Source organism: Musa acuminata, chromosome BXJ2-9 (genome assembly GCF_036884655.1).
Source record: "Musa acuminata AAA Group cultivar baxijiao chromosome BXJ2-9, Cavendish_Baxijiao_AAA, whole genome shotgun sequence".
In the NCBI taxonomy this organism is placed as follows: Eukaryota; Viridiplantae; Streptophyta; class Magnoliopsida; order Zingiberales; family Musaceae; genus Musa; species Musa acuminata.
Window position 1 is genome coordinate 21,151,619 of NC_088346.1, and position 20,665 is coordinate 21,172,283.

Here is a 20,665-nt window from a genome sequence, read left to right on the forward strand (position 1 = left end):
CCACTTAGTACCAATAACTAAATTGTTATTAGGCCTAGGAACAAGCATCCACACCTCATTTCTCTCAAATTGATTTAATTCATCTTGTATTGCGATAATCCATGAATCATCTTTCATGGCTTCGTCAACACATTTGGGTTCAATTTGGGAGAGAAAAGCGGCGTTGGCACAAAAATTTTTAAGAGAAGATCGTGTTTGAACCCGCTTTGATGTGTCTCCTAAGATTAGCTCCTTAGGATGAGCATCTACATACTTCCAATCCTTGGGTAAGAATCTTTCGAAAGTGGATGCATCCAAGTTGCTAGTTGGAGACGGGGTTTCATTTAAATTCAAGGAATCAAAATTAACATCATCATCAAAATCGTTTTTCCTGATTTCGAAAATCTCATTGAAAACAACATGAATAGATTCTTCAATAATTAAAGTTCTTTTATTGAAGATACGAAAAGCTTTAGAAACCGAAGAATAACTAAGAAAGATTCCTTCATCGGATTTAGCATCAAATTTTCCTAAGTTATCATTTTCATTCAAGATAAAACACTTACACCCAAAGACTTTAAAATATGAAACATTGGGTTTTTTGTTGTTCCATAACTCATAAGGAGTTTTGGTGAGTAAGTGTCTTACTAGAACTCTATTCAAAATATAGCATGTGATGTTTATGGCTTCGGCCCAAAAATATTTGGGTAGGCTATGTTCATTCAACATGGTTCTTGCCATTTCTTGTAAATTTCGATTTTTTCTTTCTACTACTCCATTTTGTTGAGGATTTCTTGGAGTAGAGAAATTATGGTTGTATCCATTGAGTTCACAAAATTCTTGGAAATCATGGTTTTGAAATTCTCCCCCGTGATCACTTCTAATTGACGAAATCATGGAACCCTTTTCATTTTGAACAAGTTTACAAAACTTGGTAAAATATCTAAAGCATTCATTTTTCTGTTTTAAGAAGTAGGTCCATGTATATCTGTTATAGTCATCCACAATGACGAAGGCGTATTTGCTACCTCATAGACTTGATGTAGAGATTGGTCCGAACAAGTCCATATGGATTAATTATAAGGGTCTAGAGGTGCTTATTTGATTCTTAGATTTGAAGCTACCCTTAATTTGTTTACCTAATTGGCAAGCATCACATACATTATCTTTGATGAACTTGATATGAGGAATTCCTCTTACAAGTTCTTTAGATGATATTTGAGTGATTAGTTTCATGCTAGCAAGACCTAATCTTCTATGCCATAGCCAAGCATCCTCATTCAAAACCGAAAAACATATTTCATTACACAAATCATTGATGTCAATAGTGTATACGTTATTTTGTTTTAATGCAATCATAGACATGTTTTTGTGTGATTTTTCAATGATGCAAGCATTAGATTCGAATCTGACAATGTATCCTTTATCACATAATTGACTAATGCTCAAGAGGTTATGTTTTAAGCCATCAACTAACAAAACATCTTCAATAAAGAAGTTGGATCTATTACCTATGATTCCTTTGCCAACGATTTTACCCTTGTTGTTGTCTCCGAAGGTGACATAGCCTTCGTCTATGCTAGTGAGCTTAGAGAATTGAGATGGATCTCCGGTCATATGCCTTGAGCATCCACTATCAAGGTACCATCTCTTGCTCCTAGCTTGCGATGGTATAGGTTTCTACAAGAAAGGATGATTTTTAGGTACCCATTTGCTTTTGGGTGCCTCAAAGATAGATCTACATTGTTTATCATGTTGCATAGAGTTTATCATGGTTCCTTTAGGAACCCAAATCAATTTGTTTGGACTAATTTTTTTGAATGGACAATAATGCGTCTTGTGTCCAAATTTGCAACAAAAGTTGCATTTGTTTTAGTGTCGAACATATAAGATGGGGCCTCTTATGAAGGTGGTTGGATTTTGGTGAGGACTTCTCACAAATCCAATTCCACTTCTTTTGGGAACGTGACCCTTGTTTGCAAGGATCATGTTTAATGACTTGCTACCAACCTCGAATTTCTTCAAGGTGTCCTTAAGTAGCAAGTTTTCTTTTTGGAGAGTTTCTAGATCATGGCATTTGATGCATGAATTTAAACTATCATGATATTTAGTTTTTAACTTATCAAAATCACAAGTAAGACTATCATACTCCTTTTTTAGCAATTTGTATTTTCTATTGATAATCTTGCATTCATCAAATAAGTCATGGAAGGCATTTAATAATTCATCGAAAGATAAATCTGCATCTATTAAATTCGTTACCTCCTCTCTGATGGCCATTAGGGCGTAATGAGCAACTTGCTCGGTGTTGGACTCCTCTTCTTCGGATGCGCTCGAATCATCCCATGTTGCTTTGAGCACCTTCTTCTTTGGTGTTCTCTTTTTGATTCGGGGACAATCACTCTTGTAGTGTCCCGGCTTTTTGCACTCATAGCAAATAACTTGGTTCTTCTTGGGTTCAAGTTTGTTTTTAGTGTCATTCTTAAACTTGTTTCTTTTAATGAATTTTTTAAATTTTCTTGTTAGAAGTGCCAAGTCATCGTCACAGTCCTCATCACTTGAGCTTTCTTTCAAGTGGTCTTTCAAAGTTCTAAGTGTCATATCCTTCCTGTTCTTTGGAAGGATGTCTTCTTGCTCTTCATGAGCTTTGCAAGTCATCTCGTAGGTCATTAATGACCCAATTAGTTCTTCAAGAGGGAAGTTGTTTAGACCTTTCGCCTCTTGAATAGCAGTGACTTTAGGATCCCAACTCTTAGGAAGGGATCTTATAATCTTATTTACGAGCTCAAAATTCGAAAAACTTTTTCCGAGTCCTTTTAGACCGTTGACGACATCCGTGAAACGTTCAAAAGAGTGTAGCAAAAGATTGATTTTTGACTCTTTCACTCTACTTGTGCCTTCATGAGTCACTTCGAGTGTGTGCCAAATATCAAATGCGGTTTCACAAATTGAAACACGATTAAACTCGTTTTTATCAAGTGCACAAAATAAGGCATTCATAGCCTTTGCATTAAGAGCGAAAGCCTTCTTCTCCAAATCATTCCAATCGATCATTGGAAGAGAAGACTTCGAAAAACCATTTTCGATAAGATTCCAAAGTTCAAAATCCATAGAAATAAGAAAGATCCTCATTCGGGTCTTCCAATAGGTGTAGTCCGTCCCATTGAACATGGGTGGACGTGTAATAGAATGGCCCTCTTGGTTTCCGGCGTAAGCCATCTCTCTAGGGTTTTAATTCGTTTGAGAGTTAACCCCGCTCTGATTCCAATTGTTAGGATCAAGAGCACTAAGAGGGGGGGGGGGTGAATTAGTGCAGCGGAAATTTTTCAACGATTAAAACCAAAAGCTGCGTTCGTTTGATAAAAAATGATTTCAACGTAAAAGCTGATTCTAAGATTACTTTAACTTAAGATTAAGCAAGATGACGTTAAAGTAAATCTACAAAGGCAGTTTGCAGTTTATGATGAAAATTAGAATGCAAGCGCAAACTGAAATGCGACGTTCGTATGATAAAACCAGTTTACGTCTAAATGTCAATTTTGAAGATACTGAACTTCGAGATATGTTTTATAAATGCGCAGAAGGCAGTTTGCAGTTATGATTGAAATCAAAACGTAAACGTAAACTGAAATGTAATGATCGTACGAAAAAGTCGATTTACGTTTAAACGCAGATTCGGAAAGCTCTGAACTTAGAAACTCGTTCGTAAAAGTGTAGAAGGCAGTAGCTATTTAGGAGGTTTGCAGTAAAGATAAAATGCTCAAAGTAAATGCAAACCGAGATTTTGAGTGGTTCGGTCAATCTTGACCTACTCCACTTTTGGCTTCCTCCACCGACGAGGTCACCGACGTCAACTAGAGGCCTTCCTTCAATAGGCGAAGGCCAACCACCCATTTACAGTTTCACTCCTTTTGACGGGCTTAGGAGACAACCCTTACAGAAATTTTTTCTCCTCTCTTTATAACTCAAAACTTTAAAGAACAGAGGGAGGAGAACTTTTGGCCTTTACAACAATTTTGAGCTCTAAGAATCATAGAAAGATATCAAGATTTCGAGTGTAAGTTCTACCTTTCAGTGCTGAATGTGTAGGGTATTTATAGGCCCCAACCTAGTTCAAATTTGGAGCTTAAAACTGTCAATTCCCGGAATTCCAGGATCAGGCGGTTGCACCTCCTGACTGGGGCGGTTGCACCGCCTGGCAGAGCTCGAAGACTGAGCCTCTAGGCGGTGCCACCTCTGTCAGGGGCGGTTGCACCTCTCTGCCAGAGCTCGAAGACCGAGCTCAGGTGGTTGCACCTCCTGACTAGGGCGGTTGCATCGCTTGCCAGAGCTCGAAGACCGAGCTTAGGCAGTGCTACCTCCTGTCAGGAGAGGTTGCACCACCCAGTCTCGCTTGGAGACTAAGCCCAGGCGGTTGCACCTCCTGGCTTGGGCGGTTGCACCTCCCACAGCAATCAGGGTCCGAATGGGTAGATCCATTCGGCCCAAATTGGGTTTTTCAGGGGCCCAATTGCCCCAAGATTAAGCTAATGGGATCACCTCCCATTTCCAACTTAATCATTGTGCTAACTACGATAAATCCTAAGACAATTTCTATAGCTTGCTCCGGTGCGTCATTCGCTTCTTCCGGCGAGTTTCCGACGAACTTCCGTCGATCATCCGATGAACCCTCGGTGATTCTCCTACGGACTTCCGGCAAACTCCTGGACTTGCGACGATACACTTGGCGAGTTCCGACGAGCTTCTTTGGCAAGCATATGGACTTCTTGGATTTGTTCTCGCAGAACCTCCGACAACAGTCCGAACTTCCGTCGAGCTCTCGAACTCCCAACGTGATCATTGTCATGACTCCGGCGCAACTCCTACTGCATGTCTTTCTTTCATCGTAGTTATTCCTGCACACTTATCTCAACATATAGGTTAGACATCAAATGACAATTGACTTCATCATCAAAATCTGAGATTCAATAGTGAATTCAAGTTTGTATTTTCTCAAGTATGGTATATAGATAGGGGGAGTTAAGGTTAACTCCGTCATCAATTGGTTATCATCATAAAAAAGGGAGAGATTGTTGAATCTCAAATTTTGATGATGAAATCAATTGGTAAATTCTAAGTGTTATAGGATTAACTACGATAGCAATGAAGGCATAAAGCAAGATGTTGGGCTAAAGTCAAATATCGTACTATATGTCGAAGATTCGGACTATGTGCTAGTGGTTCATCGGAAGCTTGTTGAGAGTTCGTTAGGTGCTCATCGAGAGTTCATTGGGAGTTCACTGAGAGTTCATCGAGAGTCCGCTGAGAGTTCACCAGAAGTTTGCCAAGAAGTTCATCGAAAGTTCATCGGAAGCTCGCTGAGAAGTTCGCTAGAAGCTCACAGAGAAGTTTGCCAGAAGTTCACCGAGAAGTTCGCCGGAAGAACAATAGACATATTGGACCAAGATTACTTAGTTACATGTCTTAATTATCATAGTTAGACTATAAATTGAGTTAGGATTATGAGGTAATCCCATTAACTCAGTTAGGGGCCAATTGGGCCCTTAACAAGGCTGAATTGGGCCGATTGAATAGCTCATTCAACACCTAAAGTCACGGTCGACAATGGCACCGCTTAAGACTCGGTCTCCCAAGTGGTCTGAGTGATGGTACCACTGGTAGTTAATGCTGCCAATTGGTGGTACCGCTAGAGCTCAGTCTCCGAGCTCTATCAAGCGGTGGTACCACCTAGACTGAGCGGTGGTACCACCTAGACTGAGCGGTGGTACCGCCCAGTGTCAGTCTGTAGGCAGTGGTACCGCTAGTACCCTAGAAATCTAGGATGAGACACTTTTTAGCTCTAATTTTGAAGCCATTAGGGCATATAAATACCCCACCCTTTTTTGCATGAAAGGGCACGAAAGTGTGAATAATATCTTGAAGTCTTGGGGTGTTAAAAGTGTTGTAAAATTGCTAAGAGTCCTCCTCCTTTTCTAAGTCTTGTGATCATTCAAGAGAGGTGTGAGGCTTGCAAGAGTTGTCTCCTCATGAAAAGGAGAAAGTTCTATAAAGAGAGTGGTTAGTCTTCGCCCATTGAAGGAAGACCATTAGTAGACATTAGTGACGTCGACGGAGGAGGAATCAGAAGTGGATGTAGGTCACAACGACCGAACCACTATAAATTCTAGTATGCTCATTTCCATTTTGCTTTTTATTACTGTTATTTTTTTCTAAGTTAATTGCTAGTTTATTTACTAAGTCAAGTACTTTCTGAGATTGATTTTCAACGAACGAATATCTTACAAAACCGTTGATTTTTTCGCGACACTAATTCACACTAAGATGTTCAGAGATGTGGAGAGACATGTAAAGCAATGTCAAGTGTGTCGTTTGGCAAAATCAAGACGTCAAAATTTTGGTTTGTACACTTTATTACCAGTGCCAAATGCGCGATGAGAGTCTTGATTTCATTTTGGGGCTATCAAGAACTCAAAGGAACAAGGATTCTATCATGGTTGGTTGTTATTGATAGATTTTAAAAAATATCTCACTTTGTTCCCTGCAATAAATCGAATGATGTATCTCATATTGCTGATTTATATTTTATAGAGATTATTAAATTGTATGGTATTCCAAGAAGTATGGTGTTTGATCGAGATTCAAAATTTATTAGTCATTTTTGGAGAACTCTTTGGAGAAAGTTGGGTGTTTCTTTGAATTTCAACAGCTCGTATCATCCATAAATCGATAGGCAAACTGAAGTAATGAATAGAAGCTTAGGATTGAGTTTGCCTACAATCGTTCCATGCATCATAGCATTGGTAAGAGTCCTTTTGTGGTTGTTTATGGTGCTAATCCTACTAGCCCTTTAGACTTGGTCCCTCATTCGACAACTAAGCAATTTAGTGGAGATGCTGATGAGAGAGTTAAACAAATAAAGAACCTATATGAGAGTGTTAATGCAACTATCGAAAAGTAAAATAAGAGATACATGCAAGCTGTCAATAAACATAGAAAATATGTAGAGTTTAATGTAGGTGATTTAATCTGGATTCATCTAAGGAATGAGAGGTTTCCACCGGGCATATTTGAAAAATTGAAATCGAAGGCTGATGGTCCATTCAACGTACTTAAGGGAATTGATAAAAATACTTATGAGATCAAGCTACTTGAAGATTACGAAGTTTCCCCAACATTTAATGTGGCTGATTTAAGTCCTTTTCATAATCATATTGATAAAACAAATAAGGATTTGGGACAAGTCTTTTACAACAAGGGAAGATTGACACGGGAGTACCTAATTTGCTACAACCTACTCATATGGACCTTGTTGATACTATCGTATTTTTTTCAGCCCACAATGTTGCCTCATAGTTTTCAACTTAGCCCACTCAAATATGATAGCTCATTAGCATATTCCTTAGATAAAATTATAATAGTTTCAATGTGCTTTTCTTCGTGACTAAGGAATGCATTAAAGAAGTTGGTTACCGGTTGTAAAATACTTAATTTCGAAATTTCCTATGCATGAATGATTGTTTCATGTACTAATACTTATTTTGATATTTAGGGGTTTTTAGAAACTGATAATATTGGCAGAAGCTCTCTTCGAGTGCTCTCTTAAAATCTGTATCTCTTGGATATATCCTTGAGTAGTGAATCTTTTATTTTTAGTTCTGTATCCTTATTTATTATTCTTGGGGCAATGATCTTTTTATATCCCTTTGTGATTTTAAACTTGATGGTGAGCTATTTTTTTATCTTTCTATCCGAAAAATTTATTCTAATAAGTACAATCGTACTATTGGTTTTTATGTCAAAATCTATTATGCTTTACCCACCTCTATCAAAGTTTCACCAACTTACCTCCAAAGTCTAAAGCCAAATTCAATCCCTGAATCCAAATTCATCTCTCGTGATAGACAAAGATCAGCAGGATAATTGGAAGGACCCTTATTGAGAATGACAACAACATCACCCAGTTCCTATACCAAAACTAAAAAACCTTCCTTTTAAACACGTATGTATATGGACGTTTTTTCCTAGGAAAAGCTCGCGTTTGATTTTTTTATTGAAATCTCTTTTTACTTTTTCCCGTCGGTGCCCTCATTTTTTTTTTTTTTCCAAAAAATACTCCTAAGAAGACCCGATATGTAACAACAGACCGATGCATAAGATGAATCGATATATTGCTACACTAGTTATAGTTGCGGTATATTTTAATAGGATTATGATATTTTTGATACCTTTATAAAAACACTATAAGGGGATCAAATACAAACCAACTTACCAACCTTGATTGTGCTTGAGACATGAATGTATAAGAAAATTATTTATCATATTCTTGATTAACATTAAATATTTTTTGTACATACTAAAAATATTATATCTCTATTAAAAAAATATTATTAGCATAGCTACGGACCAAAATAATGCAAAGACAAGAGTCATCTTATGCACGAATCCAATGCAAAGGCGAAAGTTTTTTAAGTTGTTCTGTTAGAAACATTTGAGGGACACCAGAAAGATGGGGCACCAATGACCAATCAGAAAAACTGCTTTTTTTATTTCAAAATCTCTCTCTCTCTCTCTCATATATATATATATATATATATATATATATATATATATAGAGAGAGAGAGAGAGAGAGAGAGAGAGAGAGAGAGAGAGAGAGAGAGAACAAAGGCAAACAAGCACTTGATTCGAGGACTATACTCTTGTGCAATAAAATACTGTTACACAGGCAACGCATGCTTATATTGAATGACAATTTACAGTAACTAGTAGCGTGTTGTGTTGCACCATCAATGTGATGGTGCGAGGAACTTAAAAGAGTACACAAACTGATGGCTTTAGCTTGTGGCATTCAAGTAATCCGACAAAGATCTGAAGAAAGAAAAATCAAAATTTTAATGAACTAGTAGTACAACACTTAATGCAGTTTTATATCTGGATGTCAGATCCTGGAACGCCAATGCTACATCTAGTTCTGCTATGTCCTGTCTCCGTTTGAATCCTCTAGTGGAGAATTGTGACAGGTGCAGGTTGCCGATCTAGAAATCAATGGCAAATAGGCAAGTAATTTTTAACAGAATCATGATAACTTGAAACAAGGATCTGAGCAATTATTTCGGAATTGAGCTCCTCCAAATTAAGTACCTTCTGAGCGGATTAAGACCCAACGAGACCTTTGTGACGAGCATAAGCAATAATGAAAACGAACAGGAAGCCACTAACTAGTCCAGAGATACCGACCACCTGTGGAGCAAACAGATACAGATTACACCATGTATCAGCAATGATGTACATTGCTCATAGAAGCCTTTGGTTCACTGGTCAACTTACCCATTTGAATACATATCCATGGTTGTCGTTCCACGAATATGGTATGTTCATCCCAAATATCCCAGCAACTAGTGCATAAAGTGAAAGGCAAACTGTGCCAGAACTCAAGAAAAGCTCTAGCTACAACAGCACATAGGAAAAGATAATCAGCAAATAACAAAGAAATCAAATATGAGGAATCAGAGGAAAATCAGGAGTTCCTGCCCCAGACAACAAACAAACATATTTGAACTTTTCTTAGTTTCAAAAAAGGAAACGTAGTTGAAGAAAACTTGAGAGCAGTGTTACCTGAATAAGTTGGTTTCGGTGGTTGTCAAGCTGCCAGGACAAAATTCTGGTTTAAGACATTACACTCATAATCCCTCTACACCAATTTCTTTATGTCAATTGATCTAATAAAGTGAAGAGGGAATACCTGGATATTGATATAGTCTTCTGTATCATCAATATATTCACGTAGCTGAAAGAAAGTTTAAGTTGTCTCAATAACTGGGCAAAGTGATATGATCTCTGTTACTACGTAATTTACAATTATAAACATAATATACACAGTCTGATACAACACAGAAAAGATAGTGACATCTGCAAACATACACACCCAAAAAGGTCACATTTTCAACTAGATGACACCCAAGAAAGGTACAACTTTGTCCTCTTTTTGCATTTACATTGGAAACATGGAGAGGGCATTTAGATCAGCATTAGAGATGGAAGTCAATGCACTAGAAATACTTTCCCTAGTTCCTGGTTTACTAATTTAAAAGAGAAATTGCAGCACATGGAAAACTGCCTGTTAGCTTCATCATAAAGAATCATTCATTCACCAACACAAGAAATGGCAGATTATAGAAAAAAAAGCATAGAAATGCTGACCAAAATGAAAATTAAAATTTGAAAAGTATCAGAGGAATCATTAAAAAATATCCACTATAGTTGCCTTAAGTATCTGTTTGAGTTTCTCTTTTGACATAGTAAAAAAATCAATTGCAATGTCAAAACTAGTTTATGTCATTCTTGATCTCAAACACATTTGCTCCTGTGAAAGGACACTCTAATTCAATTCTTCTAGATATAATGATTCAAATAGAATACAGGTTTCCATGGTCTTCCACTTCTTTCACCAAAACAGGTTAGATTAAACTTAACTAAGTGCCACTAGATTATCACAGTACATGATCAGACAGTTCCAAATTCTCCCTTTATCCTATGCAACTCCTGCAAGTCCTCCAGCATATAAACTTTTTCTATCATCATTTCCATCTCAATATCCCAAATTCTTTTCCACTTGGATCTTGCTTCAGCAGTTTCCCTTATTAAAAGATTTAGCATTCTATCATCAACTTTCGGAAAAAAAAAATAATTTACGTAACATAAACTTAAACAACATAATCAAATTTTAACATATAACACAAAGCATTTGAGAAAATAGGGAGGAGCTAAAGCAAGAAACCATTGTATAGTTTTGTGGTTGAAATAATCATTGGCATTTATGTTTGCTACTGATTTTCTTTTGGAAATATAGCTTAATGAGTTATTGATACAATAGCTCATAATGTGTGAATACTTTTGTTTTTTCTTTTGTGGATTTATGGTTATATGATTCACCATACTAGCATTTTGCATCCCAGTAATAGAGTTCTATTAGTTACTTAATTTGCACATTATTTACAATAATAAGATAAATGCTGAAAGAAAATTACACGGGAATGACATGTCCTGACCATTTCTTTTTATTTTGAAGGAATCCAAGTAAGTTGAAATAATCAGACACTGACTTTATTCATAGAATTATAAAGACTTACAGTAGCCAACTTGTTCAAAGTGCCATCAATTTGCATGAAGTATGCCTGTGTAGTTTAAGAAAGTCCTTCAAATTAGAAATTGATATGCAGGTAAATATTTATCTATCTTCTTTTTTCCTCTTAGAAGATTAAGAATCATGAATAAAGAGAAAAGTTGTTCTATGACCTCGAGTAACATTTCTAGCTCCTCAACGTCATTCTCATTTCCATGTATAGTTGCTGCACTTGCCCTGCTTGCTCTGGATATCTTAGAACCGATTGTTGGAGAACCAGGGAGCCAGTTAGGCACACCAGAACCACTGACAGGAGAGGATGCTCCAGCCAGTTTTCTTGTCAAATAAAGATCTGCCATGTCATCGTCATCATCCAGTAATTGTTCAAGCTCATCCCTTACCTGGTGAACACACTGAATTTTGTGATTGCTGAAATAGGCAAGAAAGTTTACCAACTGCAATTTAGGTCCTTACATAGAAAGCATGAGCCACCACAAGTTTACATTCTAACCATGTTGTATGCCTGAATTATGTTAGATAGCAAAAATAAAGAAAGATTAATGTTCAGACCAACTTTTAGATTTTTCAAATCAATTTCATGGTATTCTCACCATTTCATTCACAGACAATGATGCTATATACAAAATTTGAAAAGCTATGTAGTTTGAGCTAAAAGAAAAGAAACAGGACATTAGCTCAACAAAAATAGATAACCCATTCATGGACCAAATTGATAGTACATTTTGGCTTCAATGTCAAAACAGAAGGATAATGCAGGATTCTGTAGATGACAAATAAATATTCAGGATAGATAATCACCACTGAATCATGAACTAATTAATTAATTGTCATCTGTACATACAATTTCCCAATGTTATCTGTATATAAAATTTCCCCAATGCTGTTTCCTAGTTTATTGCCTAGATTTATTCATATTGGCAAGGAGTTAGACATTGTTAACACTATGTATGGGATCTTTCTGGTACAAATACAAAGTGGTTATATGTTCTATGGTTATTTTTGCAAAAGTTTATGACAAAAGGGGTAACATGATGAAGTTACCACTTCAAATTGAATTTGTGGCTATTCTCTACTCTCAAGCACAAGTAATAATCCTAGTCCTTGCCCTTGATGTGACCAATGGGAAAACAGCCTTCACCCGGTGAATCACAACATGTTGTGACTGAAATCAAAGATGGAGCTTATCAGAGGACTGCACACTGGAGCGAGGTAGTACTTTGCTTATATTAATTGTATGTCATTTTCCGTTTTCTTTTCAATATGACGATGGATAGATCTAATATATAGCATTTTTTTTTTTCTTTTACCTGTTTATATATTATTTTATCTTGTGTGCGCACCATGCTGAGGCACAACTTAATATGGCATATACAGTTACGGCAACCACTGAACACCCTCCACAACACCAGAACAAAAATGCTTGTCAGGTGAATCTGAAAAGGAGTTTCTAATACAAATGAAGGTGACTTGTGATCCACAAATCTGCATATTTCTCAAGCATCAATAATCTAATATTTGATATATTGAGCAGCATATTAACTGCATATTTTTACTAATGGTATATTGAGTGCAGCATCCTGTTGAGTCCACAATAAAAATATATATTAACTGACAAACAAAACATAAACAAATAATAAAAGGGGACATATTAAATATTAAAAGGCAAGACACACCTTTTGGACACGAGCGGTCAACCTAGTCATGGCACTCTTCAACTTGCGCACACGATCCAAGTTACGACTGCTGATCTGCACAATGTAATTACAATCACCAAACAATTAAAGGGACGAAAAAAAGAAGAAAAAGCATAAATTAGTACAATGCAGAAGAGTGCTTTTTTTTGTCCTCCACACATTAGAAAAAATAACACTTCTGTGCAAACAGCATTCTCTACCACTGCGCTAGAAGAAATAAGTAGAATGTACCAGTAGAAATAGACAGTTTGATAAGCATGAAAGGATAAATCATATACCTTCACAACCAAATAAGAACAAAAAAGAAGCAATAATGTGTGTTATTTAGATAAGATTTGATGAACCCTTTGATTTTGTTCTTTAGGTAATTGTCATATCTTGATGACCACAGGGTATGACTGTTGGTTTCAAGTACAACAACTGAGACAACCACCATGCTCCATCAGCACATTTCTATTCAAAATTTTGACCTTAGATAAAAAATCCTAATTCCTATTTTACACCCTCTTAGCAAGCATATAGATATGCGCATACATATCTAGAACTTAATAGACACAATAAACTTCACTAATAGTTCCTTTAGCTTCTTGTTTGCTAATTTTCTATCACTTGACCATCATACTAGTCCTATATTAAAAGCTCAAGTTTAATCTCCTCTATAATAATTGCATTTTGAAGTACTGTCATTCACATTCATGATAACTTCTTTATTATCTTTCAATTACATTACCATTGCCACATAGAACAAGTGTTATCTTCTTCTGTGTTCCATATTTCTTTGGTTTTATTCCTGAATTCTATTATCTTTTTACCTTTTGAATCTGAATGTTACTTCTAGGACTTCTTTCTACTCGTTTGTCTTGCAACTTCCTCACACAGACATCTAACCCTTTAATATGAGTGATATAATTGATTTCTTATCTTGGTATGACTTCACAATCTTCACATGCTTAATTCAGAAGGAATTTTTTTTTTAATATTAAATTTCTGAAATAATTACCATCATCAAATTTGCATTTTTCTGTATTCTTGAATAATTTTCTGTTACAATATTATTGCAGTAGCTATAATCTAAAGCTAAAAACTTGGAACACCTCTTCTCCACCACAAATAAGAGAAGTGCATTAAGAGGGAAATAGCCAATAATGTCTAAGATTTAGTGTGAAAGTATCAAAATTGACATAATAATCCACAATCAACTATATCATCCACAGAAAAGAGAGAAACATAGCATTAAAGCCTATCTATCATATGAGAAAGAAACAACAAAACCTGGCTGATGAAAACCAGATGTTTACAACAAGAAAAAAATGATGATGTGAACATGAGGGTAAAAAGGAATAAAATATATTTATTCACATAATGGAGACTAAAAAATCAACTCAAGGGGCAGCTAACTTATGGGATTGTTAAAGAAATAGAAGAACGTTAGATGAATTTGTGTTTATACTTTATAGGACCACTCACCCTAACATGGAGTGGACCTTTTTAGTGCAGAAGGTCTGGATAAGAAGCACAGGGCACATGACTGGTATGACTAAACATGCAAGTAGATGAACATTCTTGTCTAATGCAAGAAATCATTAGCAATAAACAACATCCACAGGCTATCTTCTCTTGAATTTGGTCAATAAACAAAATAGTTGATATCACCTACTTTGCCGGTTTATATAAGCCAATATGTCAAATACCTCTTTATACAGCTTGCAATATGCCAGTTCCATATGTATTCAGTAGATAGCCTAGTAAAACATGTGATTTACCAGTTGATGTGGCACAGAAGGATATCTTTAATTTTCAGTTATTTACTGATATAGAATTTAAACCATTGCAGTGAGGATATTGATGAAGAGGAAGTCTGGCATTACCTTGGAAGTCAGCTCATCTAAGGCAGGGTAAGCAGCAGTCTCTAGTTCAGTAGTGCGTGCATCAAGGTAGCTGCAAATAGCTTCTAAAGCAACTTCCAGGGCTCGAAACTCAAAGGGAGATTCTACAAATGACTCTAAATTCTTTAGGGAGATGTATCAATAATAACTATAAATACACCAGAAAAATCATTATTTTCTGTAGTAATTAACAAAAGATGTACCAAGTGCAATAGGAGACAAAATTAACTATAATAGAGGATGGAATATGGCATACAGTTTCAAGTGTTAACTGCAACTGTACAATTTTAAAATCAATAACTGCAACCATGTTTTACATTTTACATTTTTCACAAAGTGATTGACCCACCCAATAAAATTGATGGTTAAGTGTCTCCAATATAGTGTATAGGCAACACATAAGTAGATTTTCAGAAGCATGTCTTTCTCAATTATAAGTATCATATTAAAGAAACTGCACATTGTTTCAGATTTTTTATTGATCTGCAGAGATGGAATGATGAGTATATTGAACAAAAGATTTGTTTATGACACATGTCATACAATAAAGGATTTGTTGGTTATGATTTCATATTTCTGAAACCAATACCAGCTATATATATTCTCCAAGTGTCCATCCAGAATAGGAAAATAGGTAGAGGTCGAAGATGAGTTAATTACTGATATAGCTCAATAACAGAAAAGTTGAGAGTAATTTGCAAGCAAGCAGAAATCCAGAAGGTAAAGAAGAAGAATAAAGAGTCGTAAGCGTAAATTGATAAAATCAATAATAGAGAACATGAGACCCATGTAATCCAACAGGATATAAAAAGCACAGTTCATACAATGTCCCATAAAGTGGCTACAAATCAGTCTATCTATGCCTTGAGCAAAAATTCATTTTCTGGATTGCCTCAGTATGACAATATACATTCTGTCTTGCTCTAGTCACATGCTTATGCACATGCCCAGTATTATGTATAGGCATGGCATATGGCACATGCCCAGTATTATGATCAACACAGTTCATTAGGATTCAATTCTATTTTCCTTTTTTTTTAGCAAAGGGTAAGTGGAGAAGATGAAATTTGATCTAAGGACTTTGATGTCAACAATCAATGTCTTTACTAGCTATGCTACCTAACATCTTCTAGAATATGTTGGATGAGGTTTCAAACCCTTAGCCTCTGAAAGTGGGTCTAGTATGCCACCACCAGATCAATATTTTAGGTATGATACTATGATTCCAAAAAGTTATTATCATAAGAACTGGAAGAGTGATTCCTAGATGGCAGATGCCACATTGGGGTTACATGTCCCATAGCACACTGATTCCTAAAGTGATTCCAAAAAATTATTATCATTCTCATAGCACACTGATCTTGAATATAACAAGAAACTAGTCAACTTAGGGTTCAAACTATCTAATAACAAAATGATCAGATTGTATGAGTAACACCAAGCTTTGATCTTTATCAAATTCATATTATAGTTGTACATCAACAAATACACTTTTTCCATATTGGTCATTAGAATGGTTTGCAATACCATACCATACCACTCGGTACGGGTGGTACGTACCAGTCCTCTATGTGTCAATACATCGGTACACCTTAGTGTACTATGTGTTGGTACGTTCGGTATATACCATAACAACAGTTGATCGGTACACCAGTACGGTACAGTACGGTATTCAAAAACTTGCATTAGATAATGATATTGGTGAAGTCCCATCAAATGACCAATTACACTCATTAAATGGGATCATCCAATTAAGCAATTGCCAATTAATATGGTAAAAATGTAAACAGAGACAGTATGAAAAGATTTCGTTCACATGGGCCCATAACTTAGTTTTGACTCTGTATTATAATGCACTAACAAGTAGCAAACTGAAAGTCAGTTGAAAAACTTAGCAAAAGTAAATATAGCATACCATCTTCTTCAACACCATCTAGGTCATGCTGACCATTTATGTTCTCTCTCCCTTCACCATGTGCTTGGTTGATAACATTGTCTGATCGTAGTCGTCTACGAAGCTCTTCCACAATAGGAATAACATTTTCTTCCGTTGGATCCCTAAGCAAAACCTAATCAGGAACACAATTCCCATATTAACATGCCATTACAAAAACCACCCTCAATAACTCAGCACTAGATTAGAATTAGAATCTAACAATTAAAGCTGAAAATCTTGTCCACTAAACATGAGTCAAGCTTTCTTTCTTACTATCACCACACGGAAGCACATGCACAGGCACACAAAAGGCCAAGTTAACCATAAACGCTACAAGTGATCTCTAAAGCTATTAAACTCTGTTTCTTTCCAATTACAAACACACAATTTCAGAACATGACAACAATATCTCCTGTTTTCTACTTCTTCTTTTCATAGGAAAACAATTAATGATCTTTGTAAGTAGGCATCTCGAAACAACAAAAGAGATGCCACAAACAACAAACTCTGAATTCGCATGGCTTAAATAGGCAAAAATAGAAGGTTTTGCATCAGTGCGTCCTCCACTGCGTTGATTGCTCCAAAAGGAAATTATTAGATAGCGAGTTGATGAGAAGCTAAAGCAAAAGAAAGAGAAACTTTAGCTTTGCATCGTTACCTCGTCCGCGGTGATGATCGCCTTTATATGCTGATTCCCAAAACCAAAAGCAAGAAAAGCACAAGTCAGCCAAAAGAAGGAAAAAAGCCGCCAAATTAATCGAAGCTAAGAACAATTCAACAGAATTCGACAAAGAACTCCCACCTCGAGGTTGAGAACGATGGCCCGCTCCCGTCCCAAGATCGTGGAAGGGTACGAGAGGAGGGGATCCAGGATCCTGAGGTCGCGCGCGTGGATCTGCACCCGGTGCATGATCGCGTACTTGTCGGCGTCCAAGATCGTGCCTTCCCCGCTGGAGTCGAACAGAATCCAGCTCCTCGCAGCCGCCGTCTTCTTCTTGAGCGCGGCCTGCGCTTCCGCGGCCGCCGCCAACGCGTCCCGCGCCATCTTCTCCGCCGCCGGAGCGTTCACATCTCCTCCGGTGGCCGGGCGATCATTTTGGGAGTAGAGCTCCTCTTGCCAATTATGGCAGGAGAAAAGCAATGCAGGAGGCGGTGGAAGAAGCAAATACAAACTTTTTCTATATAGAATCAAAGAACGCCAGTCGATACAAACGTCATGCTCCAGTGTGTTTTTTTCTACCCACCTTACTATTAGTGCTCCTATTATTTTTAATAATTTTTTTTTTTGTTTATTTGCTTGTTTTATGTTTTGTGCATGAATAAGTATTATTGTTGAATCGTATGCTTAATTGGGATATAAATGTTTTCCACTTGGAATTGTCAAAAATATATATAATGTAGGAATCTATTAATTGGAATTTAATTTTAATTATCTGAAAAATGGGTGGTCCACAAAAAAAAAAAAAAAAAAAGAATTGGAAGGGGATAGACTTCTAATGAAACTGATTGAGTGGTGGAATCAGATGCTCAGATCGATTCTGATGTTTTACATAATTTGGTTGATGATGTTAAAATTAGGATAGATGATCTCAGTATTTGGGTCAACTCTATAAATTTATAATTGAACTATATACAGAATAATATTTTTATTGAAATCAAGAATTCTATTAATGGTATGATAATAATATCAATAACACAAAATCCGATTCAAACTTCAATCTAAAATATTAGATATGGATATTTATATTGGATATCAAGTACAGATCCTACTTCTATCTCACAAGTTAGTCAATTCTATTCTATTTGTTGATCCAATTGAGTTTGAATACCTTTTAATCAGATGTGAGACGTTTTCATACAGAAAATAGTTCAGTACCAAAGTCATGTTATCATTTTTTTTTTTATGTGAATAGGTTAAAATTCACGTAGACTCTAGCCGGTGTCATTCCTATCCTATTATAAAAATCAACCATATGATGTATTTATTCTATGGTGTATTTTGATCTTTGAATATTTTGTAGGTACCATATTGTGTTTGTTGATTTTTGATAAGAGGTATAATAATTTGATGCTTCATCAAAGACAAAAGAAGACAGACAGACTTTCCATAAGCTTTATTGCTGCATTAGATGAATCCAAAGTGATCTTTGCCACCGTTTAAACCACAAAGACATACAAGTGCTAAGCTTGCAATGCAGGAGGAGAAGTCACCATTTTCGTTTATTTGAACTTGTGTTCTCAACCTTGTTTCTCACATGAAATTTGATGTTGATGATTTGTTCATGTTGAACTGATGAATGAAGCTGCATTCATTTAGTATGTAGATCTAACCACATGGATGAAGTCATACAAGATAAACTATTTCTAAGCAGGTAAAAGAATCCCCAGTTATCACAAACACTGCATTATAGAAGCATTCATCAGGTTCACATGCCTGTGATATCTTACTTGAGGAACTACTACATCCAAGAAAACTATGGTATTATTTTCATGTGGTTGTACTCTAGTCCTTGTCATCCTCTTTAAATGATGTTTGTGGCCATTGAATCGGGAGAGGGCACATTAGGTAATGAGGTGATGCCCTTCCTACGGTAAATGATAACATCAAGAGAAGATTCCTATTGGGGGGATTGTTATATAATACGAGGTCAAGTATTTTTCATCTGCAAAGTTGTACCAAAACCGTCTTTTTTATTTTTTTTAAGTATCAAATAGGACCCCACATGCGTAACAATCTTTTTATTTTAGTACATTTAGCAAGTTAGGCCACACTTTCTACTTGATGATCTATCAATCCCTTCGTTGAGATGATGGTTGTTAATCTTCCTCTATTAAATCAAGATTAAATATATTTCTAAGAGTTTTGGGATCCTGTTTTGATAGGAAAGTCAGTAATCAAGCTGGATTTATATTTGAATTTAAATATTTGCATAACTAATCAACTCAGTTTTTTTATGTAAAATTTATAAGTATTATATATATATATATATATAGTTAAATATTAGATTTGATGTTAGAAATCAATTAATGAGTTTATTAGACTAATATATTTTTGAGATAAATGATATAAAAAAATATTTCAATCATTGAATCGGACAACTAAAGGGCCAACTATTGAGCAAGAGAGTCAGATGCTATGTTAGAAAAATTATTGTGCTAAATATTGAACGTTGAGTCGGAGGATTGATTGACGTGCTAGAGATCAGATTTCATACCAAAGGTTTAAGCATTGTGTCGAAAGGATCGAATATTGTATCGAAAAATTGAATACCATGCAAAAGTTGACATGCTAGTAAAATAGATGATATGTAGAAGAACATGACAATGGGTTGGAGGTTCAGATAAAGTGCTAGAAGATCAAATGATATGTTAGAAGAGTGGACAATATACTTAAATGCTCAAATATGTGTCCAATGAGTGATAGATTTGTCGAGGTTTTAATCAAGATTATTTTGAGCCATTTGAGTTGGTATTAGACTAAAATAAGTTAACTTTTGAAGAAAACTATTGGACTTGAAACAAGGTTGATTTAGGCTTATTAAAAGGCCAAATCGATGATCTAAACTAGGCCTGGGTGGTGGTACCACTAGACATGAAGATAGTACAACTAGGCCATGAGGATAGTATCACTCAAAATTCAAAAATTATGATGGTAGGACTATCAATGTTTAGAATTACAATTGTGTCAAAAATTATTACAATGATATTACCCTTAGTGTTGGTAGTGGTACCGCTCGTAGCCCAAAATTTAAATTTTTAGCTCTATTCTTGAAGCTTTTAGATGCCTATAAATACTTAACTCATATTTGATTATAGAATATTCATTCTTGAGCTAGTGAAGTATTATATAGTTTGAGTCTCCTCCCCCTCCTCTTGAGTTTGGTTGTAATTCTAAATTATAAGAGGTAAGAGATATGTTAGGATCAAGAACGACACCAAGAGGAGGGTTTTCTTAAATGAGTGAATTTGATAATCTTCGTACAGCGAAAAAATTTGTAATGAAGTAAAATTTGAATCAGTACAGCAAAA

The 20,665-nt window shown here is 35.9% G+C and overlaps 1 protein-coding gene across 2 annotated transcripts; it reads right to left on the bottom strand.

Annotated features, from left to right (window-relative positions):
- Positions 1-8,676: 8,676 nt before the first annotated feature.
- On the bottom strand, positions 8,677-17,859 carry LOC103998409 (magnesium transporter MRS2-I). Of its 2 annotated transcripts, XM_009419880.3 has the most exons (12): positions 17,439-17,859; positions 17,295-17,324; positions 16,616-16,769; positions 14,683-14,804; positions 12,794-12,868; positions 11,273-11,500; positions 11,107-11,151; positions 9,720-9,764; positions 9,593-9,622; positions 9,305-9,424; positions 9,119-9,217; positions 8,677-9,012 (listed from the first exon to the last, which is right to left on the bottom strand). In XM_009419880.3, the coding sequence occupies exons 1-11, from the start codon at positions 17,679-17,681 to the stop codon at positions 9,131-9,133; spliced, it is 1,179 nt and encodes a 392-aa protein (XP_009418155.2). In that variant the 5' UTR covers positions 17,682-17,859; the 3' UTR covers positions 8,677-9,012; positions 9,119-9,130. The 2 variants fall into 2 exon arrangements, with proteins under 2 accessions (XP_009418155.2, XP_018674237.2); XM_018818692.2 differs by lacking the exons at positions 8,677-9,012; positions 9,119-9,217 and having other exon boundaries at positions 9,370-9,424; positions 9,593-9,638; positions 17,439-17,817.
- Positions 17,860-20,665: the final 2,806 nt, after the last annotated feature.

What these genes read in the sequence shown, in the direction of transcription:
- LOC103998409 (XM_009419880.3), bottom strand. Translation starts at nt 17,681, where the DNA reads ATGGCGCGGGACGCGTTGGCGGCGGCCGCGGAAGCGCAGGCCGCGCTC. An exon ending in AGATGGTGTTGAAGAAGATG is followed by an intron (nt 14,805 to 16,615) that starts GTATGCTATATT and finishes AGTCATTTGTAG; the next exon opens with AATCTCCCTTTGAGTTTCGA. An exon ending in TAGATGAGCTGACTTCCAAG is followed by an intron (nt 12,869 to 14,682) that starts GTAATGCCAGAC and finishes TACATTGTGCAG; the next exon opens with ATCAGCAGTCGTAACTTGGA.